The following is a 27,582-nucleotide window of genomic DNA, read 5'->3' as shown; positions in this document are numbered from 1 at the left end:
GGAAAATTGAATTTTCTTGGAACATCTGTGATGATGTCTATGTTTAGATTCAGTATGGTTATGCTGTCATATAATCAGAATTTCCTTCATAATTCAAAGGAACCATTCACATTCTAAGCGAGAGGCATCATTCACACACTCCTGACTCATAGTATCAGTTGAGTATCAGACTGTGCGTGAGCTTGAAGTTATGACGGAGAGAGACAGAGCAACAGAGCAAACCTCACATGCATCTCACAGAAAATCTGTTCAACATGAATCAAGTTTTGAACGAATGCACTGATGCAAACTATCAGCATTCTGATGTAAGATATGCATCATATCCATGTCAAACCTGACTTTAATCTCTGGGTACACATAAATCATCACTATTGTTTTTGAAACAACAGTTCAAATAGAAAAATCTTTGTTTAAGAATTAATCCGTCAAATTATGTAAGAGGACAGTTTTTAAAGCTGGCACTTGCCAATTAGAAGTCCTTAGTTAGCTTCTTCTTTTTTTTTTTTTTTTTTTAGCTAACTGGCTTTTTTGCACAGACAGATAAAGCAGCCAAACCTTAAATGGGCAGATAACAGAAATAGAAATCGGCTGGGTCATAATTAATTTTAATAAGAGCACACATAGCCCGTACTTTTAATAATTACCACTGAACCATATACTATTAAACATCCTTTCCTGATTCAGCATGATGTTCTTTTCTCCTGGCATTTCTAATGGCTGATACTTGCAGAAACAATTACACAGAAGTCATAACCACACCTCTGCCACACTCTGGAGTTTTATTGAAATCCTTTCCATTAAAGGAAATGTCAGGCATGCATGTCAATGCACGGGCATTTGTTAAAGAAAGAGACCTCAGGCAGATTGGTAGTTTCTGGATACCGGACAAGCCAAGCAGCAGCATACAGGCTGGGCTTGTAAACACTCAGGATAGAAATCCTATTGGAAGGTTGCTTTAAAAGTCTACTTTCTAAAACACTGGTTCTTCAATAGTGTCACTCACACATACACACATCAAACACACCGACAATAGAGTGGCAACAGAGATTATGACACTACAGGATTACAGCCCATGACGAGAATGACTGACACTGAACGAGGTCCCTACTGCGAGGAAATGACAGATTCCATCAAATGCAACACATTCATTTCTATTTCGTTCTCTTATATAATCAGCGCAATCTGGGACCTTATTTTATTTTATTTTTTTGCAAAATACTATGACGTCACCAAACTCTTTACTGACAAATAGAAAAAAATCATATTTCTTTACCATTTAAAAAATGAAGACATAAACATCATGCTGATATTGGATATTTTTCCACTTTTAGTGTGCGTTGTGCCTTGCAATTTTATGAAAAAAAAAAAAGTATATATATATATATATATATATATATATATATATATATATATATATATATATATATATATATATATATATATATATATATATATATATATATATATATATATATATATATATATATATATATATATATATATATATTTGCTTGTTTCTCCTTGTGGAAAATAAGTACACTTTAACTTAATAGGAAAATAATATTTAGAATTTAAAGAATTTAAAGAATATTCTTAAATTTGTTTTGTAAAATTGCATGTTAATTGCAATCAAATTAAAATGAAACTTTAAATAAAAAGAAAAATGATCATTTAAATTTATTTAAAGCAATTAAGTGAACAGTAGAGTGCTTTCTTACCCTCTTAGCTGCATATTTATATGTAATTTCCTAACTACTTTTATTGTCTTTGAAATATTAAGTGTACTCGTGAAAGTACTGACAAGCATTATGGTAAACTATTTTTTTCTATTGAAACTAGAAGTGGATATTCAATACAATTAAGTCCTTTAACAAATGACAAAAAATGCAATAAAAAAAAATAGATTGAGATGAAACACAGCAAAAAGTAAATTCTTACCTAAAATTTTTGTTGTGCATCTAGATTTAATAATATTTATATATTTGTAATGAATGATATTTACTTGAGTTCATCTTAAAAAATCACTTGAGTTGAATAAGCCTGGTTTTATGAAAAAAGTATACCTTTTGTTCAAAATTAAATAGATAAGTTGCCAACGGGGCAAGAAAAATAAATTGTTTTGCTCTTTAATTAAGATTGTTAACCCACTGGCAGATATATTTCATGTTTTAAACATCTAAAAATGTAAACATAATATCTGAAGTCTTAAATGTTTCTGAATGTTTAGAAATATATATGTGAAAACAAGAAAAAATGCAAATTTAAAATCTTGTTTTGCAGAATAAGTTTTGAGATAAAAAATCTGCACAGATGGACCACTGGTAATCACCACTATTAGTTTGATGCCTATTCTGAAATGCTGTCCGACTTAATTTAACTTGAAGTCAAATATTTTAACTTGACGATTAAACTTGTCAAATATTATTTCAGAGCCAGAAGCACCAGTTGCTTCTTAACAATCACACAAAACTATGAGTGGAAACAAAGACAGATTCTGGTGAAAGCTAATAAATAAATTGGACTACTTGTTCCACTGTATGCACTTAATTGGTCAGAAAGAATAATGCTGATGTAGATTGTTGATCCACATGAGATGCTCTTTTTTCCATTCCTCCCCAGATTGCAGCCGTCTACTGACTCTCATTTATCCTGAAGCAGAGGCATTTGGCATCTCAAGTGAGTTTAGTGTTAACACAGACTTCATTGTGAAATGTACACATCAGAACTTAGGTGTTACAGAATACACTAATTCATCCTAATGGAATAAGTATTTGGGCTTCAGGCCTGGTGCAGTAGCTGAAGAATATGATTCAAATGCACATTTCAGGTATAGAAAAGACTTAAGATGGAGATCAAGAAAGACATCTGTGACCAGCTCTATCCTTTTCACCATTATGGCACATAAAAGCCTTTAAGTCACGTTTGTTAAATTTCATTACTTATCTAAAACCTTTTTCCCAATTGGTCATTACAATGTATGTGACGTCATTATTAACCCTTTGTTGCCTTGGGTTAACTAAACCATTTTTCAACTTCACAATCACATGATGTTTAAAAGATAAATAAGGCTATAAAATGGCTACTTAATTTCAGTAATTAATTTTAATTCATGCATTTAGCAGAAGCTTTTATCCAAAGCGACTTACAGTGCATTCAGGCTATCAAGTTTTACCTATCATGTTTTCCCAGGGAATCACTACTTACAAAGGAAAGACTAAAATAACCCAATAAAAATCTATTTTGTGGTAACACTTCATCCTGGTGGACAAAAAAAAAAAACTTTTCTGGCAATGCAAACTCTTTCCAATAAATAAGCCAATCTATTAGTTTCTGTCATGCAGTTTTGATTCAAATTAAAATGTATCATTGCTGCCATAATTCGTGTGGTGGAATATAAATAATTCTACAAGTAAATAATTAGAAACATTTAAACCAAACACAGAAATAAACACAACTCACTAAGAAAGTGAGTAAATAAAAACAATAGATGAGGTGTAAAGTCAAAGCTGAGTAAACAGAAGCTGTGAAACACAACGTGGGACGAGTGATATTACATATTTACACAGACTGGAAAAAAGCATGTGCCACTTCAGCCTGCCTCGGAAACAAGACCTTTCTGAATTTTTCCTCACATTCGTGTTCTAGCATACGGCGCTAAACCACAAACAACAGTCCAGGAGACTCCAGAGGGAGATCAGCAAGCTCACAGAGAGTCTGAACCTCACAGAGATGGTGTGCTGGGTGATTTATTGAACTTCATGCAAATGCTGAAACATTATAGCAAAGAGAGCTCAATGGATGCTTTGTAACAGAGAGACTGCTAAAAAGGGAAAGCTGAGCATAATGTGAAAAGAGAAAAAGAGAACTGAGAATAGAGAGAGAGAATGTGTTAATGCAGTGTCTCAACGGGTTGTGCTTTAAGATTTGAGATTGGGCATGAAGTGGTGACGTAATTGTTAATTGCAAAAACAAAACAAAACAAAAATGTCCTTAAAAGTCAAACTTTGAAATTACTCATTATTAAAACATCATTATATTAGAATTATTAAATTACAATATTTTCATTATAATAAGAATTGATTTTTCTGTATTTAAACCATTGCATTTTTATTTTTATTTTTTTTACTTTGCAAAGGTTTGTTAATGGTTTTTGAGGGTGAAGGGATATTAAGTCAGTTTTGCATTTAAATGTTTAACTCTCAGGTTACAAATCAATTTGTGACAAAATGCTGTAGCATTTGATTGGACTTATAGACTATGCATGATTAGACGATTATTCCCATTTTATTATTTGCATCTAGAAAATATTATATACTGTTTGACAAATTTTGGGGGTCTTTGGTCACCAGTCAAGAACCACTGTAGTTAAAGAGGGAAATGTACATACTGTAAATCTAAATGAGAGAGAAAAAAAAAGATCATTTAGGAGAGAAACAAAGAAATATTGAAATAGACAGACTTTGTTTTGCTTTTTTAGATTTCTCAAGCTCTTCTTTCTCTAACAAAAGGATCAGACGCAGATGTTCTTTTGCATGTGTGTGTGTGTGTGTGTGTGTTAGCTTACTCACAGTCCAGGCCTTTTATGGGGATTTATGTCAATCCAAGTATGATTATTGCAGAACAAGTTAGATCGGAATCAGAAACGCTGTACATTACTCTTCTTCTCCACTGAGGATAAAGAGTAAATCTTTTTATATGGAAGCCTGATCAGGAACAAGATATTCTTTGACTCAAACATCAAATCATCCGGTCTAATAACAAATCAAGTTTCACCCAATGCCTTTGGAAAAAAAGCACATGAGGAAAAAAGAAAGAGACAGAGAAAATCCCTGTGGAATAAATGGGTCAGCTCACGCTCTGTAGGATTGTGTTATAGTCCAGATTAGTGATGAACATCTGGCTTAAAAGATGAATTGCTATCACGCCACTCTTTCCCTGATGAAAAACAAGATATAGAAGGGGGAAAGGGCTAAACAAAGCACGCTTTCCCAATGAATTCATTCAGTAATGGCAGTACTGGGCTAAAGCGGACCGAGGAGACACAACAGGGCTGAAGAAAGTCTCTAATCCTTTATTCTCATGCTGTTTTCTAGTGCCTACATAAGGACACACGTTATTTAGAGGGTGAAATATTAGCTTTACAGTACATTAACTTCAACACTTTTGCAACAAATCATCGCTTTCAGATTTTTCAGCTCTGGCTAAGATCAAGGGTAAGGTGGTAGAAGTATAGGGCTGTAGATCGATTTAAAAAAAAATCGAATAATTAATCAAACAGATTTTTTGTAATGAATCACACCAAATATGGCAATAGCATTAATGTGGAAACAACATACAGTACAGACCAAAAGTTTGGAAACATTACTATTTTTAATGTTTTTGAAAGAAGTTTCTTCTGCTCATCAAGCCTGCATTTATTTGATCAAAAATACAGAAAAAAATGTAATATTGTGATATATTATTACAATTTAAAATAATTATTTTTAAATTCATTATACTTTAAATTATCATTTATTTCTGGGATGCAAAGCAGAATTTTTAGGATCATTATCACATGATCCTTTAGAAATCATTCTAATATGATGATTCATTATCAAAGTTGGAAACAGTTCTGCTGCTTAATATTTTTTCAGAACATGTGATACTTTTTTAGGACACTTTGATGAATAAAAAGTAAAAAAAAAAAAAAAAAAAGAAGCTATGTTTTTAAAATATAAATATTTTGTAATAACAATATACACTACTGGTCAGTAATTTGGGGTCAGTAATTTTTTTTTCTTTCTTTTTTTTTAAAAATAAAATCAATACTTTTATTCAGCAAGGATGTGTTAAATTGATAAGAAGTGATAGTAAAGAAAATATATTTTGAGAATATATATTATTAGATTTTTTTTTTTTTTGAATAAATGCAGTTCTTTTTAACCTTTTATTGATCAAATATATCAGACAGCAGAACTGTTTCCAACACACATAATAAATCAGAATATTAGAATGATTTCTAAATGATCATGTGATCGACTGATGTTACATGTGACACTGAAGGCTGGAGTAATGATGCTGAAAATTCAGCTTTGCATCACAGGAATAAATTATTTTTTTAGAGTATATTCAAATAGAAAACTATTATTTTAAGTTGTAATAATAATTCACAATATTACTGTTTTTTCTGAGTTTTTGATCAAATAAATGCAGGCTTGATGAGCAGAAGAAACTTCTTTCAAAAACATTAAAAATAGTATGTTTCCAAACTTTTGGTCTGTACTGTATGTTAAAAATGTATATAGTCATAAAAAATATTTAAAAAATTCATAGGAATGCATTTATTGAATGGACATTGTTTTATTTTATTATATTTTTATTGATCATTTATTAACAATAACAGAACACTAAATAAGTCATGTGCGTTACATGACTTATATTTTCAGGCACATTTTTTGTTAATAATCATTGTTTATAAATTAACCTTGATATCACATATATATTTTTTTCTGTATTTGAATGTACTCAAAAAATAGTACTTAATTAGTAAACTGGTAATTAATGATTTAAGGTGAATATGAGATGCTAAGTTTGTGCAGTTATATCCATGCATCTTCCATACAATAGTTTCTGTACATGTGTATGTGAAACAATAATAAACCCTCTAAAAGATCTTGGTGAATCCAAACATAAAAAAGTTTGGGAACATCTGTTCTAAAATGTTAGGAAAATCAAATCTTTCCTATCTTGGCTGACAACTGCAATGCTTTTTCCTTACATGCACAATCAACTTTTGAAAATGATCAATGTAGATGACGGTATACACTTGGCCTTCAACAACCCCAAGAGAGTTTAAGTTACTCCTTTCTTTGTCTCAATCTACTGGCTACCAATTGCTGCTTGCATTAAGTGACGATTGCATACAGAACAGTCACTGTATGTGCACAGAGAGACACAAAAATGCCTTTGCCAAAACCTTTCCTTCAATATACCACTAGTGGAATGTTTTTGCCAAATTAAGCACATCAGCTTCAAAATGCACTTTTACTGTTAATGCACTTTTAAACCAAAAACTTAATTCTCTTTATGTTGTCTCGGTTGTTGTCTCACGTCTCATGTAATAAAAGTAGTATACAAAGATGTATACTATAAGATGAAGTAATCACAACATTTTATTTCACAAATGTTGCAGAATTGCAAGATACAAACTCTGAATTTCTCTCTTGATAAATATTGAAATATAAAAATGGTAATTGTCATGGAAGAAATAATCTTCAATAGAAAAATACATGTGAAAATTGTTTCTACACCATTTTTTTTCCCTGAAAGTAAACATTAAGTAAATTAGATTTTTTTTTTCAATGGCAGAAATGCCACATACATTTAAAGCTGCAGTCTGTAAGTTTTTTTGATAATTTGTTTTTAGCAAGTAGGCCTAGAAAACCAGCCAGTGTTCAAATCTGTCTCCTTGCTTTAGCCAGATTCATAACCGTATGCTTGTACTGTAATAATGTGTTCTAATTTGAGTGGTACTGGTCGGTTTTCGTGAGAAATACATGCATGCCACTGTTCGTCTTTGCATCATTACATCACGTATGTAAACATAAAGGAGTCCCGACTAGTAGGCTATTTCGCATGTTAGGATGCTGCAGGCAGCAAATCATTTATAGCCTTTTTCTCACAGAAGCTGATATAAATAATTAATATAATTTAGATTTTAATCCAGAAAGGATTATGTGTTAATGAAACATGTAAGTGACTGAAATTAGAATCCATTCCAGTTTAAAAAAAAAAAAATAGCCTTTTAAGGAACATTAATTTGCTCTTTGGGTCAGATGCTTCAGCTTCTGAATAAAGCAAATCATTGCATCTTTGTTCCAATACATAGAAGAAACGCTTCCAGATTCGATGAAGCTAAGGGATGGATTAATGTTTTTTTTGTGTGTGTGTGATTTTGAATATTGGTACAGTCAGTGAGTTGCATTACTAATCTGATGATGAGGTCATGGTTCACTGTTCAAGAGTTCAAGTCTAGGTTTTATGAGTTCACATGTTACTGATGCAAAACATATGACTGCCATCTCTCATGCTGACATTTTCTCTCATCCAAACAGTGTAAGCAGCTGGTCTATGGGATTTTAAGGTCATGGTATAAATTCTAACCCTTCATGATGGCCGTGATGTGTGCTGTGAATATTGTCAGAATGTAAAATAAAATGACATTTCTGCCAATGGAAAATGCCCATGCTGTTTTGGTCTCGAGATATCAGACAACAGTGGTCCAAGTGCAACTGTACCTTTTAAAGAAATCTGCAAACTCAGCCTTACAATATTTCCATATTTGACACAGAGCTGACCAAAGTCATAAACTGAAGTAATTTAGCTGAAATATTAAAGGCAATGAGTGTGCATGACCTCTGTAAATAGTTTTAAGGGAATCCCAGACCTTAAATGGCAAGAAGTGAAAGCCACACACACCGAAATGTCCAGACAAAATCAATCAAGGAACTTTAATAGCTGTAAGGGAAATTAAAGTACACCAAGATCCCACCTTCATGATCAGTAACGGAATGTTATTTATCCAAAAAGTCACATGTAACAAGTTATCTCTTTGACAGGTTATTATTCAGAGCAGTTCCAGCTCTAATGCTAATGTGTAAGAGAGGTGGACTATACAAAGGTAGTTCCATTCCACAAATTTGATTGGCTGAGTGATGTTTCAAGAGACCTGATTTAATTCAGTCCAACAGCCATGGGTTGTTTCACTGTTTGTATCAGTCTGCATGTCTGTGTTTACACACAAAGGTTGATGCTTTGGTTATTTTTTAAATTATTTTCTGTCAGCTAAGAGATTTAGGAACTAACTCGCAATTTTTTAAAGGTAATCAATGTTAAATGTCATTCAGATCAACATCACTCGCGAGAACAGATTTATTGCGCGAGGCGTTAATTGAAAGTATCGAAAAGAGGTCGTGCATCGATAAGCACTTGATGCGCGCGCATACTCATACACTCGTGCAGTGAGTTAACCCATAATACACTAAACTTATAGGTCGTAAAACATGTCTTTCGTCCCGTCTCACACTGGCGTGTTAGCAAGCAGACCTAAGGATGCTGTGCACTATTTTTGACAGTGCTCATGCTTCAGTGCGATAGTACCAGATGTTAGGGGTATTAAGAGGTCGAGATGCTGCAAGGCAAATCGCACACAGACACTCTTACAAGCTTACACAAAGATAAACAAGCTTGCTCATATTTTTATACAGTGAAATTACCAATCCTCGTTTTTAATAACTCAGCATTGTCTTACTTTACACTTTCAACAACACAGAAGGAAAATAACCTCATATGATGCACCTTCACGGAGTTAACTTTTTCGATTACAAATCTACGTCAATTTTGTGAAAGGCAAATAACCTTAGCAAATAAATGAATAAATAAAATAATGAAAAAAAGCCTACCTTTAATACAAAATGACATCCATATAAAAAATCCAAGGTGTAGAATTCCAAAATATCTTTGATTCCCCATCATTCATGTAATGGGAAGTTGTCCTTATACACACAAGCCGACGAAACTTTAGTCTGTCAGCATCTGAGCTGTGTGCTGAGATAAGTAGCACTTGCCCTCTCTCTCTCTCTCTCTCTCTCTCTCTCTCTCTCACACACACACACACACACACTCTCGCTCTCCCTTTGCTTTAATTTCTGAAACACATTTTTGACCGCAATGCAATAGCAGTCTGTTTATAATCAGCATGCCATGCTGATTATTAACTGTCAGCCAAGAGTCTCATTACTATGCATAACACTACATACCCGATTGATGGCACTGGCACCGTTCTTATATTATGCGTAAAGACGCCATCTGAATAGCATTTCATTCACTGAGGATAATATGCTGAAAGCGCGACATGATGCTTGTGAAATCTAAATGTAAAGTATTGAATCCCGTGATTTAAATAGCTCTTAATGAGCAGTGTTCTTCATGGATCATTATTTGGTTCAGTGAGGATTTATAAATATGAGTTTGCAGCCCGAGCGCATCATGAGGTGTTTGTGATGGGGCACTAAGTCTGAAGTATTACATTCCTCTAGTTCAATTTTTTTAAAGGGGGGGGGGGGGGTGAAATGCTATTTCATGCATACTGAGTTTTTTACACTGTTAAAGAGTTGGATTCCCATGCTAAACATGGACAAAGTTTCAAAAATTAAGTTGTATGTTTGAAGGAGTATTTTTGTTCCCAAAATACTACTTCCGGTTTGTCACAAGTTTCCGAAAGTTTTTTTCGAGTACGGGTCTGTGTGACGTTCGATGGAGCCGGATTTGCACATCGTTTATTTCTTAAGGATAGATAATGCAGTCCCAAGGAAAAAGGGTCACGATCGTGTGTTGGAACCGCAGGCGGTGAGTAAAACTGCTTCAAATATCTCTGTGTTGTTAACTTAGCTATCAGCGCTTAAGCACATCAAGTAAACAACATGCAATGTTGTCATCAAACTGCACTTTTTCACATGTACAGCTTAAAAAAAAAAAAAAAAAAAAAAGATGACAAAGTGGAACTTAGTCATTTTCCAAAGCCAGCTAAGCAAATATATACAGTTTCAGTACATACCACATAGAGACGTCGTTGCTGATGCTGCTCTTGTTCAATTTCAGGATCTGATTCTGGATCATAAATAAACGGCTGAATCTGACTGTGAGCCATGGTTTGTTTTGGATGATGGTTTTTTCCTCATGGTAATGTCACAACTTCCAAACGCTCTCAATGCAAAAGCCTATTCGCGCTCGTGATTCTTTAGCTCCGCCCACACGTCACGCCTCCAGCCGGTCCTGTTTTTCCGGAAAAAATCGGTACAGACTATCTTTCTCTTATGAATATAATAAAACTAAAGACTTTTTGGAGTTATGAAGGATGCAGTACTACTCTATAGGTACTCAAGATTAACAGGATATTGAGTGAAAACGAGCATTTCACCCCCCCCCCCCTTAAATTTAATTTTATTATTATTTTATTGTTTTTGAAGGTCAAAGATGTGAACTATTCCGAAGTCACAATGAGAACTTGTTGTTTAGACACTGATTTGAGAAGAAATCCCTTTTTTTCTGAAATGTGGAAAAAAAAAATCTGTCTATTTCTTTTCTGATTTAATTAAACAAGCTACTTTTTCACTGGATAATGCAATATTATGGATGTGGAATGCAAATGCATTCACGATTTAAGGAATACAATGCATTCTCTGTCTAATAAAGTATAATCACAGTCCTCACATGCAATAAATAAACAAAAACCTGCTTATCACATATTATATTTAGTTAATAGGTTAAAACGAGACCTTTCAGAACACCACAAGACATTTCAGAATCAACGAAAAGTGTGATATTTCAATTTCTCCAATTAAATCTATTTTTCTAACCTCCAATGATGCATTTTATGGCTAAAGGAAATGTTCAGTAAATTATAATTGTATTCAACCGGATGCAAGATTTCCATGGCTGTAGGCTACATGCCAGTAAGGGTAGATTAAATGACCTGTGACTCTGACAAGACGAGAACAGTAGCACAAAAGTTAGTTCATGCTCTCTGAGTGGAGCTGATGGTGCGTGAGGCACCAACTGTTCTCTGCTCTCGTCTGATGCTGAGAGACAGTTGTGCAAATCTTGTGGATGCCGTGAGAAGTGGGAGAGGTCATACACTGGTGTCTGCCACCGACAGGGTTTTGGGGACTGTCAGATTTAATGTCTTGCTCTCTCAGTCATAGTCCTGTGTGAGAATGAACGTCTGCTGAAGCACCAGTGTGTGATGAATCTGTTTGCAAATCATACGGCTGCAAAGTGCAGATCACTATAAAGGCATATATGATCTGGATGTTTGCGAGACTGTAACCTCAAGCAGTATAATGTGTGAAATTGTTTTCAATGATGGGTAAAATGTAAAAAGTTTCTATACATTCATCAAGCAATCAAAAGATTTAGTTTTATGATAAATCTTTTTAAAATCATCATACTTTCATAATTTTTTAAATACTTGTATAAATTTAGAATATTTTATATTAGAACACTTTATATTTATAGATGTTATTAATATGGAATCCTTCAAAACTATTTTTTTGTAATAGATTATAGCCCCAAACTGTTTTTTTTTTTTAGAATGACATTTTAAACATCAAAGTAAATGGAAAAGGTACACCTCATGTGTACAAGGAGAGAACCAGAGATAGCAATTATAGGAAGTATTACAGGCTCAGATTTATATTAAAAGACCCTAATAACCTCTGGGAAGACCCTAGAAGGCACACTATCAAGGTTTCCATATCTTTCTCTTTTACACTCTCACTCTCTCACCTTTCATTATATGAGGAAGAATACGAGTGTTCAGAAGATTGGAGTTAAAGCTCTGAAGATTGGAGGACAGCAGAAGAAAAAAAGCTGTAGAAAAAAAGAGGAACAGACTTGAACTTTTCTGACCCTCAGTCAACTCAAAGAGAAGAGATGCATGTGGAAATAACAGCTTAACAGCAACCCTGATTTCACTTTAAATGAAATGCATTATTATTTTTTATACATTTATACAACTTAATGAATGAGACAGCCCAGAGCACACAGTGCATTTTATATAGATTTAGTTAAATAAAGACATTACACTGAGATGTTATATGTTCTGTGTTAATACAGACTGGCATGATGATGTCCCTTCAGATGAATTGAGTTTGCTACCTTTAGCAGATGACACTGATTCCATTTCAGCTTTCATGTTACGACTATTGACAAACTATTGAATCACTCAAAAACACTTGAATAAAGCATCAAAATATATAGAGAAATAATATTCAATTGGTTGTTGCTTTCCTGATAAATGCAGTTCTGTTATTCATAATTACTGAATTTTCGAATAACTGAAGTGATTGAAATTGTTCTGTGGATGAGATGGGCAACATGTAATGTTAGTGTATTATTATGATTGTGTGGGAATTATATATGTTTCGGAATGGTGTATTTTATTTTATTATTGTGTGTGTTGTTTGGATCTGCTCTCCTGGTTGCTTATAACAAATTTCTCCTAAAGGGCCAATAAAAGAGAACTTACCAACTTACTTAATGTCTTGAAGACATTACATTAGAACTGCACAACTCGTAAATATCAGTCATACCGGAACAGATCAGACCAGGAATGAGAGCAGAAGGTTAGCTTAACTACTTGCACTGTAGTGTGTTATCTCAGTAAACCACACAAGTTTTATTTTTAACCAGATTCATTAACATTCCTTCACGACGGATGCTGGTCATAACGATGAATGTTATTGCACCAGTGTCATTAGAGTGGAATATGCTGCCATCTGTTGGAAATGTTGTTATGAGTATTAAGAATTAAGAGGAGAAGATGAAGTCAGGCTACTCAAGAGCTGAGGTTGCCTGATTTAAGTTAGTTTCAATTAAAAGACAGGCCACGTATGCATTTGCATCCATTTTTCACAGGAGAAGACTTTTGTGGCATCCTCTAAGGCTGCATTTTGCATTATTAGAACAATGCATCCATCCATTTATTATGTAAAACAAATCCTTTAAAAATAAACCCAATCTACTGTGATTTGAAACTATTAGGAAGCCCTGAACCTTGCATACAAAATCTGTTGCACAGGCCTAGAGCCTCATCTACATCTCTTCAAGTTTTACTGAAAAGCATCCTTGAGCACTGGAAAGGCGCTTTATAAATAAAGCCTCTTATTTATTCCCTGTAAAAACCTATGGTAAAACCTGTTGGCTGGTTGATGGTAAAAAAAAAAAAAAAACTGTACTAAGTCTAATGGGACTTCATATAATTTTCCTGTAAAATAGTCCCGCTCTTACATTTACAGTTTTTTGGAAGTAAAAGAAAAGTCATCTTTAAACATTGAAAAACTGTAAAAATACATTCTCAGAATGCCATGTGTGACATTGGTTTTTCATTCAAATAACAGTCTCTTAGTATAAATTTTTTTCTTACCAATTATGTAAATTAGGGATTTCTGTTATTAAATTATTGCATTGCATATAAGTCCAATATACACACTCTAAAAATGATTGAAATTGTAAATAAAACGAAGATTATTAGAGTGTAAACAAGACAAAACTATTTCAGACTTTCTACTTGTTTATATTTGTGTTGCTTGCCGTATTTCTGTAATTATTTGTGATATTCACTGGCATTTTTTTTGAGTGAAATTTGTTCTTGAGTGAAAATACTATACCACAGTTTAATAATTTATCTTCGATGCAATACGAAAGCAGCATTCAGGGATGTAGAAATTAAATGCATACTTGAACCCAAAAGGCAACATGAAACGATATTCACTCATTCCTTCTGTAATCATATTCTGAAGTCTTTGGAGAGGAAGAGCCTGATGAATCATGTACAATGAGTTTTCATGTTGACATTAATATATGTGTCATCAGTAAAAATAGAAATGGTTTAGAGAGGGACTATATGATGTCATTACATGTTTCTAATGTGACACTGTGGTGCAGAGTAAAAGACACGTGATCAGATCCCTTACAAGGTTATTTACATGAAACACATGTTAGACATTCAAGCAACAAAAAACTGATACAATGACATTTCCATTTACTGACCAGTGTGAATCAACAGAAATAAAGATGGATATCATAATAAAGTCCTTGCTTATGATGCCAAACACAAGCTGTGATCAAGTAATCTCTCCCACTTGAATCAGCGACAGTATCTCCAAGGATTTAGGGATAAGAATGTTTAACATGTGGTGTAGACTTCATCCTATAAGCACAAATGGGAGATATTGAGATTTATAAATCCATATATGCACCATACAGTATATGCATCTGTGTAAATGTCTTTTTTTTATAAATCCCAGATTGTGGAAGATTGTAGATACATACACATGCACTTTGTATTATGCATGGCCTCATCTGCATAACATTTACATATGCATACTGTCATCCAAAGGCATGATACTACATGCATTTAACAGTACTAAAAACTAGGACAATATATGCAAGACTGTACAGTAAGGAACCTGTCCCAATAATAGAGATACTGTTATAATTTCACATAATTACTATCCAATCTACTAATCTTCTCCATGCTATCATCATCCAGAGTAATATCTGTATAGTGTAAAAAATAAATATTTATTGCATACAGATTGAAATTTTAATCTATTGAATAGGTTTGTTTCCTAATGACCGGAATGATAAAATATTACTGTAAAATATAACGTAAATGAACACTGACACAATTTTTACCCAACCTAAATAAATAAAAGATAAAGATGTGGTTACACCTTTTACATCACAGTAAAGTCAAATTATTAAAGATCTTTAAACCCATGACCCATTTGGAGAGATTACACAAATCCAAACAACCCCAACTTCATAAGATGATTCTTAGTTATGTGTTAAACGGGCTGAAAATGTTTTAAAAGTTTGACTTTTTTTTCACAGTTGAAAGGAGAGCTAGGAGCTGAATTTTAGGAGGATTACAGATGTGGCTAGGTCAGAAAATGACGTTTAGAAGGATTCCTGTGATATTGTGGGAACTATATATTTCAGAGGGGTCATAAGAATGTTGTCGAGGGTAAAGGAGATTTGGTAGGCTGTTTTTTTTATGTGCTGAGGTACATGTGCAGAGCTGGGGTGAAGATGAGGATGGTCCCAAGCACAGAAACTGTAAGAAAGACCCAGAGGAAGATCCGGTCCAATACCTGAGCCACAAACTTCCAATCCTGAACAACCTGAGAGACAAACAAGACACAAATACACAGCTAGTCATTGAATTGCTTTTTCACCTTTCATAGACGACCTCTAACATTGAACTGTCCCAGACAATAAGCACACGGGATATATGTTTGTCTTAATTTGCACTACTTTTTATTTCACAATTAAATCTTTGACCTCTTTTAAATCTGAAATAATATATATATATATATATATATATATATTTTTTTTTTTTTTTCTTTTTTTTTTTTTCTTGGTGATTAATTTGCTGCACATTTTTAAATGTTCATGTAAAAGCAATACTTTTCTAAAACATTATTAAATTAACATTTTATATCTCCAACCACTTTTGCCTTTGCAGGTGGCTATATTGTCAAAACGGTGAGTCTAAGTGATGGGCGCTTTTGAAATACTGCTTCAGGCTTGGAAATATTCGTGAATCTTTTGTTTCGAATCAGTTCACCTGAGCATGTATCAAACTCACCAAGTCACGTGATTTAAGAAAATGAGTCTAGAATTTAATAATACACTACACTAATACAAATAATACAAATTAATAATACGAAAAACCTTATGCAGACACTTCTTTTTAAATGGAATTTGATTTCATTTCAGATTTAATTTAAAGCTTCAATTAATTGACTGGAGTCATGACTTTTTTATCAGCTGTTTGAACTCTCATTCTGACGGCACCCATTCACTGCAAGAGGATCCATTTGTAAGCAAATGCTAAATTTGTGTTGTGATAAAGAAACAAACTCATTTACATCTTGGATGGCCTGAGGATGAGAACATTTTCATCAATTTAAAACAAAGTTTCAAGAAAACGATTTGAAACCGTAAACCATTTGCAAAGCAATTGGTTTAAATGACTCAGATTTGAAAGTTTGCATGCTTATATTACAGTTTAGAATTGTTTTATTGTTACTGAAAACATAAATATTTGTTAATTTATCTATTGTTTTGTCAATTTGATTTATTTTTATTTTCAAATTCATCATTTGATAACCAGCTGCTTCATTGTATTTTTACTTCTCTTAGTCCTGTATAAACAGTGTCCTGAATGAACAAATCTTTACTCTAAAATGTAAAAAACAAAAAAGCCTAAACACCTCTCTGATGAAGTGTTCCTTCTTGATGTGTCTGGAAATGTAGTGCACTGAGTGAGTGGCTTTCTCCAACAGAGCAATCCAGGCCTGATTCTCATCTTCCTTTAACCCTCCTCGCCCTCCTCCGGCACTCTTCTGTTGCCCTTTCTTCATCCCTCGTTTTAGCTCTGGGCTCCGCAGCTCGATGTCTGGGTACTGATAGCGATCAGTATGTCCCCTCATGCAGAGCAGTCTGGGTAATCTCTGAAGGAAAAGACTCTTAACCCACGGCGCCATTGGATGGTACGTGGCAGAAGAACGATGATGGACGTTGATGACGAACACAGTCACGATGATCGAGAATGTGACGAAGATCATGATAAAAAGCAGATACTCTCCAATCAGAGGAATGACTTTAGAGGAAGATGGAATGATCTCTTCGATGACAAGAAGAAACACAGTGAGAGACACAAGGACGGAGGTGGAGAGGGACAGCTTTTCTCCTTCATCCGAGGGGAGGTAGAAGACCAGAACCGTGAGAAACGACAGACCCAGACATGGGATGATGAGAAAGAGTGTGTAAAACAGAGGAAGACGTTTCAGAATGAACGAATATGTGACGTAAGGATAAGAGTAAATGCCGTCACGCCGACTTCCTCTCTGGCCGGTGGCGTTGAGTATTTCCCATTCGCCATTGTCAAAGAAGTCTTTACGGTCTACATATGCGTCTAACAGAGTCAGGTCCACCATAGTGCCATCGTATGTCCACGATCCAAACTTCATCGAGCAGTTCTGCCTGTCGAAGGGGAAAAAGGTGACATCCATGGTACAGGAGGATTTATAGCTGGCAGGAGGAGTCCACATGATGGTACCATTAAACCTTACAATGGCTTTGGTCATCAGAGAACCCTCAAATCGGCCATCAGCACTAGGAAAGATGGAGAGAGGGACACATGATATTTATTTTTTTATAAAATGTGTGTTTTTGATTGCCCATGCTGGTGGAGACTGACTTTTCATATTCAACATACATGCTCACATCTTTTGTCTCATAAAAACACAATTGGTAAGTTAAAAGATGGCGTGTTAAATCAAAGGAAGTGAATATAAGCTGTTTTTGTTGTTGTTGCTTACTTAAAGCAAGTCTAAATCTGTCTGAGTATGCAGGGCACAATGATTATGAACGTTTGAGAGAATAAATACATAGTGTGTCACCTCTGCTTTTCAGATCAAGTGCACAAAAAAGAAACCAAGATACATAACACAATGTAACAAAAAAAAAATCGTTTTTATGTTTATTCTGTAATTCTAAGGTGCTAATTATTATTGTACTATCTATATTCACGTAGCATCAATATTTTGGTCAATTTTTCGGTCAGAACTTCTATCACTAATTCTGAAACGATGGTTTAGTACAGATATATTTTGATTTTGCAAGGATGCACACATTCTAGAAGTTTAGCTTATGTAAGTTTTTTTTAGCTTACGTGATCACTGTTAATGACACACAAAAAGTCATGTGATATTCTGAATCTCAAACGTCATGAAGACATATAAAAAATAAAGCCAAACAAAACTTTTATAAAAATTAGTTTCACGGGTTTATTTAATGCATGCCTTTGTGACATTAATACAGGAAATGTATGAAACATACTTCTCGTAAAGGACAATGTCTGGTAGCCAGATGGTTTCTGAGGGCACTCTGATGGATGTGATTCCACCGTAATCTTCCGGATTCCACCGAAGCTTATAGTCTGTCCACTCCTACAGGAAAGAGACCGGGATCAGGAAAATATTTGGGGACATTCTTAAAAATTAAAGCAAAAGATCTTTGAGTTACCTGCCACAACCAGACATTTGTCGTCATTAGTTGATTCTTTTCATCCTGAAATGAAAAATGAAAGGTGTTCCATATCTATAGCTGCTAATTTGATTTAAGTGCATCACATCATACATGAGCTCGGACCAATTGTCATGTGTCAAAAATGCAATACTTCTCTCAAAGCCTCTAAAAATCTCTCACCTTTGACCTACTTGTGCCATACAGATGATTAACTCAACTATTTATATATGCAGCTGAGTAGATAGTATCGTTTGTCCTTTGTTACTCGAAAGTTAAATTCAGACTCTGAATAGGAACCAATAGACTGAGATTTAACTGTTAAGGAATGGCATGAAAATCAATTGTTCCCACAGTGTTCAGTGTTCCACCAGCCAGAAAATTCACACTGCCAAGTGAAGACAACAAGGTGAGCACAATGTAGTGCTGATTCCAGGATATGACCAGTAGGTGGCTCTGCAGAACTACTATACTTAAATTGTGGCTGAATCCCAAACCAATTGATTTGTATCCTCAATGTTCAGACTACTTCAAACTAAATTCCAACAAAGCATCATACTGTCACTCTAATTAAGTGCACTTTGACATAATTAAGCAAATTTAATGACTTTTAAAAATGTGTTTATAAAAATGCAAAAGCCATGGAAGATGCCTTTTTTAGTCTTTCCACCAAAACGTTAAAGTGGAAGGGAAACTCTGCTCAAGCAGTAAGACATAATTACTCCCACACTTCCTGTACAGTGCATTACTGCATGATTTATGGGCTACAGAAATTGGGTTTGAAGAATAATGTGTTATGGTTAAAGCATCTGAAAAATTGGAAATCCGCTGCCTACGGTCTACCTGCAAACTTGAATTTTGACACATTTTACACAAGATTTAAAATGCAAACATAGTTCTGTATCAATCTTTCAGTAAAGTTATGCCTTTTTATGTAACTGCAGTATACTTTGTTATAATCAATGCAATATCTTTCTAAACAAACTTAAATGTTATTATGTTATTAAATATGTTAAAGTTATAAAACTGAACATTCTATCATCATTAACTCTCCCTCACGTCATTCCAAACATTTTTTATTATTATTAATATTTTTCTTTAACAGAAGAAATAAAGTCATGCACGTTTGGAACAGAGTTTTTTACAACAGCAAAGCGACTGACAGCATTCAGACAGCTGTTTTTAAGAAGCTTCTGAAGAAGTCAGAAGCCTTGGGATTCACATACTTTTTTCTACTTTTTTCTTGCATGTTTACACGGTGTGTGTTCCAGAAGGATGCATCAATGTTTGTGTGCTATTTGATTAGGCATTTGGTGACTTTGTTAAAGATCAGATGTTGTGGTGCAAATGTGTGTGTCTCTCACCACATCCACCAGCTGCGAGATCTTCAGACCAAAGCGAACGGTAATCGTGTCGTTGGCGTGAAGGATAGGTCTCACCCACTTCTGATAGCCCCGAAAAAGATTCCTCAACAACGTGTCCTCCATCTCAGCCAGTGAGACAAACTCCTCAGGAGCTAGAGAGATTAAGGCTGGATTAATTTAAGAACAATTAAAAGGAACTAAAATGACACAAGAGCCTCAGGTGGCATGTGGTGATAAGGTAAAGCATAATCTAAAGCTACCATGCTGATTACCAGTACTGCAGAGGCCTATACATTCACATACTGTCTCTGTCTGGTTATGTAGGAAGTATGTCCATATTTGATTTTCCGTCTAGAGAAATCACAGGTTAAATTCAGAAACACTCTCCCACGAGTGTTAGATGAGCACAGAGTCATGAAGTGACAGCTGGCCCAGGCTCCTCAGAGCTTCTTCTGCTGACGCAACCATTGCTTTGACATGATGACCTCAGACAAGCACACTCCAGAGAGCATCAGGACAACAAGATGAGCCCGTACACATTGATGACACACACATACACTGACTGAACTATGTATCATAGGAGTATCACCAACATATATATATATATAGATGCATTTCAATATTTTGAAAATTCTTGATTTAATTCATTTAGTAACATGAAATAAATACTAATATATATATATATATATATATATATATATATATATATATATATATATATATATATATATATATATATATGTATATATATATATATATATATATATATATATATATATATATATATATATATATATATGCTAAATTATTTTAAATGCAACATTTAAAAACTGAAGTCACCTAAATTTAAAATTCTGTCATCATTTATTCATGCAATTTTAAAACCATAAGACAAAGAGGTTTGTTCTTGTGAATTTATAATGTATGTGCATTTATAAATGTTTATATGTGAATAAAAACCTAAATCATTTAAAGTGATCATGTCTCTTGAGAGGACTTGAATTGAACTGTTTGCTTCATATGGATAGCGTTTATAATGTTTTTATGTACTTTTGGAAGCCAAAAAATATTGATTATGTAGACTTTCAATGGATGTAAAAAATATATGTGATAATTAAAATAATAATACTAATAATAATAATAATTAACATTTGTGTTTAAAAGATGAATGAAAGTTTAATTTATTTTGAGAGTAAATAACAACAATAATTTTAATTTTATTGTGAACTATGACTTTAAATTCCATTTTCAATTTGCTGGTTTTTATCTGTCTGCCAAATGCTTTTCTTATCGTAAAAATTGTACATGCTACCCATTGACATTCTATTTAATAGTAAATAAATATGTCTGCACTATTTCAGACATGGGTACGTGACAACAAATAAATAAAAAAGGGGCATTTACAGATAATAGGCTGCTTTCTTAAAAAAATATATTTCTGATTGGTTGAGTTGCAGAATAATACAATTTGAAAATGTAATTCTCAGCATGAATATTGTTACTCAGAGTACTTCCAGAACATTCATGCATGAACTGAGAGTTCATAATTCCATTATACAGTATAATTCATAATTCTATTTTAGGTCAATATATTCTAAATACACAATAATTTAGTGTAATATTATATATATATATATATATAATTTAATTATTTTATAAAGTAAATTTAACAATGTATATTTACGTGTGTGTATTTAAAGAACAATAATACGTTCCATTAAATAAAAATTGAGTGTGTGCATTTGGAGGTTGGGGTTGTTCATAAAATTCTTCTGTAAGCCACCATTAGTGGCACAGCAATCCAGCTCCTCCACATTAATGACGTTTTTACAGGATGTTATGCCCATCATTGCTGAATGACCAGCTCTGCTTCCTTCCTCAGCGCAGTCGGTCATCCCCAAGCAAAAGGCTTCTCTGCTTGGCTTGGGGAAGCTGTTTTTCCCGCTCTGCAGGGCTGTGGGTCTTGCTACAGCAAGTATATGAAATTACATCATAAATAAAGACCGTGTGAAGGGAAGGCCATCTCTCCTGGGTTTATGATCCCACCAACCAGGGAGCAGACAGGGGCGTGTAAATCAAAAGATAATAAAGGGGAGGAGGGTGCATGAGAGAGTGTGAAAAACAGAAAGAGTGTGTTTGTGCATTCTGAAGTGTGTACAAACCTACTTCAAGGTAACAGCAACACTTAGGATTATGCAAGAGGTTGCTGGTTCTTCATTCATTGTGTTAATGAGTTCCTTTTCTCCTTAATAGAAGTAAGATTACTGCCAATTGCATCAGGATATTCAAAGCCACTTTAATGTACTCAAGCATACTGCAATTCTTAGGTCATATCTACACAAAGTGTAAAAAAACGAACTATGACTAACGCTCTCAGTCAATTGAATTAATCTGTTGCTATGGTGTATTTTTATTAACTCTATGTAAAATGACATTATTTCCCTCTTATAGTATCAAATTAAATATCATGAAAAATCTTGGCTTTATTTGCATAGGTGGACAAAATTCACAGACGTAACCTAATTAGTCACTGGCTTAAAAATTTGAACAGATGACCTCTTGTCCTCCCCGACAGCAAACCATCTGCTCTGGTCTTTTACGGGTAAAAGGTAAATTTAGGGTAAATTCAAAAGATAAGCATGTTAATGTTAATTAGTGTTCCTGTAGCTCAAGTGGTAGAGCATTGCATTAAAGTTGTGGGTTCGATTCCCAGGGAACACATGATACACGTGTTAAAATTTGTTAGCCTGAATGCACCAGTAAGTCGCTTAGGATAAAATCCAATGCTAAATGCATAAAAAATGTCATTACAGATTATCATAATAACAATTAAAAAGTTACTTGATTTTAACTACTTGTAGGATTTTTTTTTTTTTTTTTTAATTAACATCACACTCAAAGTCAAGCTGTTGTAGTGAATATCAGCATGAGAATATTATTCAGCATATGCCATGCTGATTAACAAGATTGCAGCTGTACTATCGCCTAAACAGGCCTTGTGTTACTGATATAAAACAGCATATCAGATTTCCTTTACAACACAACTGCAATTCAGTTTATCTATCAATGCCAAATTTGATTGCAATTTCCCTTGATTAAACAACTTCTTCCACATCAGTGAGCAGAGAGAGAGAGAAAGAGAGATGTCAAGTAAGATATATGAAAATCCAGTCCAGCGGCTCCATTTTCTGATTAAAGCTGCAGATGAAGGCTCTCACTGCCTCAACACTATGCCAAACCCAAACAAAACACATTTTCTTGCATTAATGCTTCAGTGTGACACATGGCAATCAATGTGAAAAATCTTCTCTTAAACTGGTCCTAAATGCATGTTGGAAAACCAGTAAAGCTGGTCGCACGCGACACTCAGAGAGCCAGTGGAGGGCGCTAGAAGCCAAGCAATAAGCGTAAATTAAACGAGCGGAATTCTTTTGTATCTTTCATTTGTTGCAGGCATGAACGCACAAGATAAAACGGCTTACAATGCTTGAATGCACTGGATGCTTTCTGGGAATTTATGAATTCGTCTAAATAAACATTTTAGGTCACATATAGGCTATTGGATAATATACACAAGTAAATAAATATGCAACCGCACACGGAGAAATGCAGGAGAACTCTTAAAGATAATCAGTGTCAAGTGCAGTAGGTTACTCACCTTCTATCGTTGCATAGGCTACTGCAGTTACGAGCAAAAGACCGGAGATTTGTAACTTCATGCTGTCTTTCCCGGCTCCAATTCCTTCATGCAATAGAATTATTTCATGCTGGTTGAATAGCGAGTCCCTGTCATCGACAAAAAACGGGGTATACTGTTTTTTTATTCATATGGCTGGAAACCGGGCCGTTTTGGAAAACGATCAGATTTTCTGCAACCTGCTGTGTGTTAAAGCTATAAATTAATCATCAGCGGAGTGGGGTTTTCAGCCCCGTGATGTCGAGAAAGATGCCATTCGTTGACCGAGCAGCTGCAGCGGAGCAGGGCCAGATGAGCGCTAGAGAGCGAGGGGAGGGGATAAACATACGGACATCCTCAACCAAAATAAGAAATTCTATTCATATTTTACTCTATGTCCTTTGTAGAGGACGCCAGGACTAAGTTATAAATAAAAAACAGACATGAAAAAGCATGTATAGGCAAAAACAATGTTTAATTTTTTATTCACATTTCATTCATTTGAATCTCAACTGTGCTATGAAAGACATAAAATAATGATTTGATATAATAATGTACTTTATGGAATATGTGCATAAAATAAACTGGTATTGCCATTCTATAATCTAATATGCATATGTTAATGTGGTATTAATAATGTCATGAGCTGTGTCCCAATGCACTATTTTTTATATTTGAATTGATGCAAATATGTCTTCATTATAAATGTACTGTAACTAATATATTTGTATGTATATTTGTATGCCATGGTTTGTCTGAATACTCCATTCTGATTGGCTGGCAGGTATGCATTAAAACCGTTTAATGCACAGGTAGTTTCAAGTCAGTTTAATCACTGTTTTATATTAATGCACTGCTTTCATTGTAGTAGACGAATACACCCCCCCACACACACACACACACATCACTCGGACACACACAGAGAGAGAGAGAGGTCAAAGATCACGCTGTGTACACACAAGCACTCAGGAGCACAGAAACACTTACAACTCTCATCTCTCCCTCCTTTTCTCTCTCTTGATTGGTCAATCAATCAATCGATAATTAATTCAAATAAATGTAATAATTCATTATCTAAAATAAATGTGATCTTTTTCCTCTGCTTCATCTCTGTGTCTGATATGAAGCGGGCAGAATGGTAGAGCTAACGAGCTGTAACGGATGAAAATAACGTCTTGGTTACGTATGGTAACCCTCGTTCCCTGAAGGAGGGAATGGAGACGCCACGTCGGTGACCTACGCAAAATGGGATATCGCTTCGGTAGACCAATCTTTGAGTGTAAACTAAACGAGCCGATGCACATTGGCATGCAATTACTGCATCCAGCTGCCGTTGATCACAGCGTGAGTATAAGAAGGCAGCAGGTGCAATGCATACCAGGTTTTAGCATGGTGACGGGACATGGCATCTCCGTTCCCTCCTTCAGGGAATGAGGGTTACCATACTTAACTGAGACGTTCCCTTTCAGTTGGTCACTCTCGATGCCACGTCAATGACCGACGCAAAATGGGATCTACAAATGCGCCATGGTTCCTGCCCCTTCTGGTGCCCTGTGTGAGCCGCCTGCACCCCTATTAGGTGAAGGCCAGGGCTCAGAACAAGTAGTTCAACTCACCATTGTCAAAGCACTACCTCACTGGGTTTGTTTGGATAAGACTGGGAAAATGTACCCGTTCTGCTTGGAACAGGGATGCTGCGGAAGCCCCATCCTTCCCAAAGGAGGTCTCGGGGGCAAATACACATATAGCATCCGTTTAGGAGTATATGGAGAAATTTGAGGTGATTAAAAACCTTATTGGGAAGGCAGAAGTCTGCCGGGGAAACACAGGCTCTAAGGCTATACCGTGGACTATACACATACGAGTACTCCTTAGGTCTCAATATGGATCCTGGCCTTCATCTTGAAGGCCTGGCGTCGGATGTTCTGCCGCGTCCAGCTGCCTAGGGTGATGGAGGATCTCAACAGGGTCTACAGTACAGACACTGTGCAGCAGTTTAAGCAAGCCGACACTAACCAGAGCCTCTCAGTGCCACTACCCCTTTGTGGTGAGAACACAGGAGGATACCGGGTCTACACGAAAGCTATAGAACCTAGACACGTGTTAGGGGTCGCCCAGCCCGCAGCTCTACAAAGATCTGTCAGCGAGGCGCCACGAGCCTGCGCCCAGGAGCATGCAACACTTCTAGTTGAGTGAGCTCGCAACCTGAATGGGCAGGGCACACCCTGAGCCTGATAAACCAGGGCTATGGCATCCACAATCTAGTGGGCCATCCTCTGCTTAGAGACGGCACTCCCCTTCTTCCGGCCTCCGTTACAGACAAAGAGCTGGTCTGAGGTCCTGAAGCTTTGTGTCCGGTCTACGTAGCACCTTAATGCTCGGACGGGACAGAGCAAAGCCAGGGCTGGGTCTGCCTCCTCCTCGGGCAGCCTTGGGAACTTAGCCAGCCCGGGGCCTCAGAATTAACTAGGAGTCAGCCGGCCCAAATTCTAGGCACAAATCATCAACCGAAAACGCATGCAGGTCCTCTACCCTCTTGATGGAGACCAGTGCAAGCAGGAGCAGAGTTTTCAATGAAAGAAACTTTAGCTAAACTGAATGCAAAGGCTCGAATGGGCCCTACTCTAGTGATTTAAGCACTAAAGTCAGGACCCAAGAAGGTATAGAATTGGGCCGGGAAGGATTTAACCTCCTTGCCCCTCTAAGGAACCTGACGATGAGGTCATGCTTACCCAAAGACTTCCCATTCATGGGGTCATGGTACGCAGCAATAGCGGCCTGTAATGTAAACGGCACGAAGTGACCTCAGAACCTTCCGACTCCAAAGGAGGCGGTGGCGGGCGAGTTGTGACATGCGACAGGAGCGCAGACCACCTTGTTGGTTGATGTACGCAATTCTTGCCTCATTCTTGCCTCGTAAGAGACCTTTGAGACGGTTCAAGGCAAGGTGCACTGCTAACAGCTCTAGGCAATTGATGTGCCACTGCAGCTGGATGCAATAATTGCATGCCAATGTGCATTGGCTCATTTAGTTTACACTCAAAGTAGATTGGTCTATCGAAGCGATATCCTATTTTGCGTCGGTCACCGACGTGGCGTCGAGAGTGACTGACTGAAAGGGAACCATAATTTTCCCACTAAAGGTCAAATATTGTGCTGCAAACATCATAAATAGCTTTAACTTGTCAATGCTGGCAAGTGATCCTGGTATAAGCAGGATAATGCACGCTGTGCTTTAAATTATTTTAATGCCCTCCACAAAGGCAACCTTGTCTTCCACATTGTGTATTGCATTCGCTAGCCATGGATTATCCCTTACGCATATCATTTAGCTCACAATGTTATGTTAAGTAAACTCAGTTCATTAAATTATTATTTAGTCAGCTTGTGCAGGAAAGGATTACATCTTAATAATAATGCCTGACTAAAAATAGTTCCTCTTTAAGAATTACTTATTTATTTATATTCTGCCATCAAGTTTATATCTACCCTAATAATTCGATTAAGGCAGTACTTGAAGCTAATGCAAACAAAATACTGTGATTATGCTAATGTGATCATGCTCATAATTAGAAAAACCCTACCCATAATAAAATATAGAGAGTACTGGCACAGCTGCAGAGTACTCCACAGCTTTGAAAATATGCTGGAATAGGAAAGGACAGATATTTAAAAATTGTATTTACTGATACCAAGGAATGTTTACCACTCCTATCGTTAGAAACAGGGCCCAGTCAGGATTTGTATTAACATTAATATAAGTTGCCTGAAAAATAAAATCTAAGACACGGCCAAACACTTAATATCCGTGTAATGAAATAAGAGATTAGCCTTCCAGCTGGTCAAAGATTTAAAAACAAGATACAGTAGCATGCTAACACTTGGCACACTGACTAGTTAATGGAA

The 27,582-nt window shown here is 35.5% G+C and overlaps 2 protein-coding genes across 2 annotated transcripts in view; both read right to left on the bottom strand.

Moving 5' to 3' along the window:
* The window catches only part of LOC127958430 (neuronal acetylcholine receptor subunit alpha-7-like), a 36,734-nt gene extending 27,150 nt beyond the window's left edge, over nt 1-9,584 (bottom strand). Inside the window, exon 1 of the mRNA XM_052557332.1 lies at nt 9,441-9,584. Coding sequence (XP_052413292.1) covers nt 9,441-9,513 — 73 coding nt within the window. The 5' untranslated portion in view covers nt 9,514-9,584. The remainder of the gene's footprint in view (nt 1-9,440) is intronic.
* A 4,980-nt stretch (nt 9,585-14,564) lies between these two features.
* On the bottom strand, nt 14,565-24,004 carry LOC127958349 (neuronal acetylcholine receptor subunit non-alpha-3). The gene is made up of 6 exons (XM_052557226.1): nt 23,659-24,004; nt 20,001-20,152; nt 18,637-18,681; nt 18,451-18,560; nt 16,821-17,724; nt 14,565-15,725 (listed from the first exon to the last, which is right to left on the bottom strand). Exons 1-6 carry the CDS (start codon nt 23,717-23,719, stop codon nt 15,597-15,599), a joined length of 1,401 nt encoding a protein of 466 aa, XP_052413186.1. The 5' UTR covers nt 23,720-24,004; the 3' UTR covers nt 14,565-15,596.
* Nucleotides 24,005-27,582: the final 3,578 nt, after the last annotated feature.

The sequence above is a fragment of the Carassius gibelio genome, chromosome A1, assembly GCF_023724105.1.
Source record: "Carassius gibelio isolate Cgi1373 ecotype wild population from Czech Republic chromosome A1, carGib1.2-hapl.c, whole genome shotgun sequence".
In the NCBI taxonomy this organism is placed as follows: Eukaryota; Metazoa; Chordata; class Actinopteri; order Cypriniformes; family Cyprinidae; genus Carassius; species Carassius gibelio.
The sequence above is the reverse complement of the archived record's forward strand: the minus strand, read 5'-3'. Positions and strand labels throughout refer to the sequence as shown.

Bases quoted from the DNA above. Each gene is read 5' to 3' on its own strand.
- LOC127958349 (XM_052557226.1), bottom strand. From the start codon at position 23,719: ATGAAGTTACAAATCTCCGGTCTTTTGCTCGTAACTGCAGTAGCCTAT. The intron at 18,561-18,636 runs GTAACTCAAAGA...TCTTTCCTGTAG, and splicing joins CAAATGTCTGGTTGTGGCAG to GAGTGGACAGACTATAAGCT. The intron at 15,726-16,820 runs GTGTTTAGGCTT...TTTGTCTCTCAG, and splicing joins AGGAACACTTCATCAGAGAG to GTTGTTCAGGATTGGAAGTT.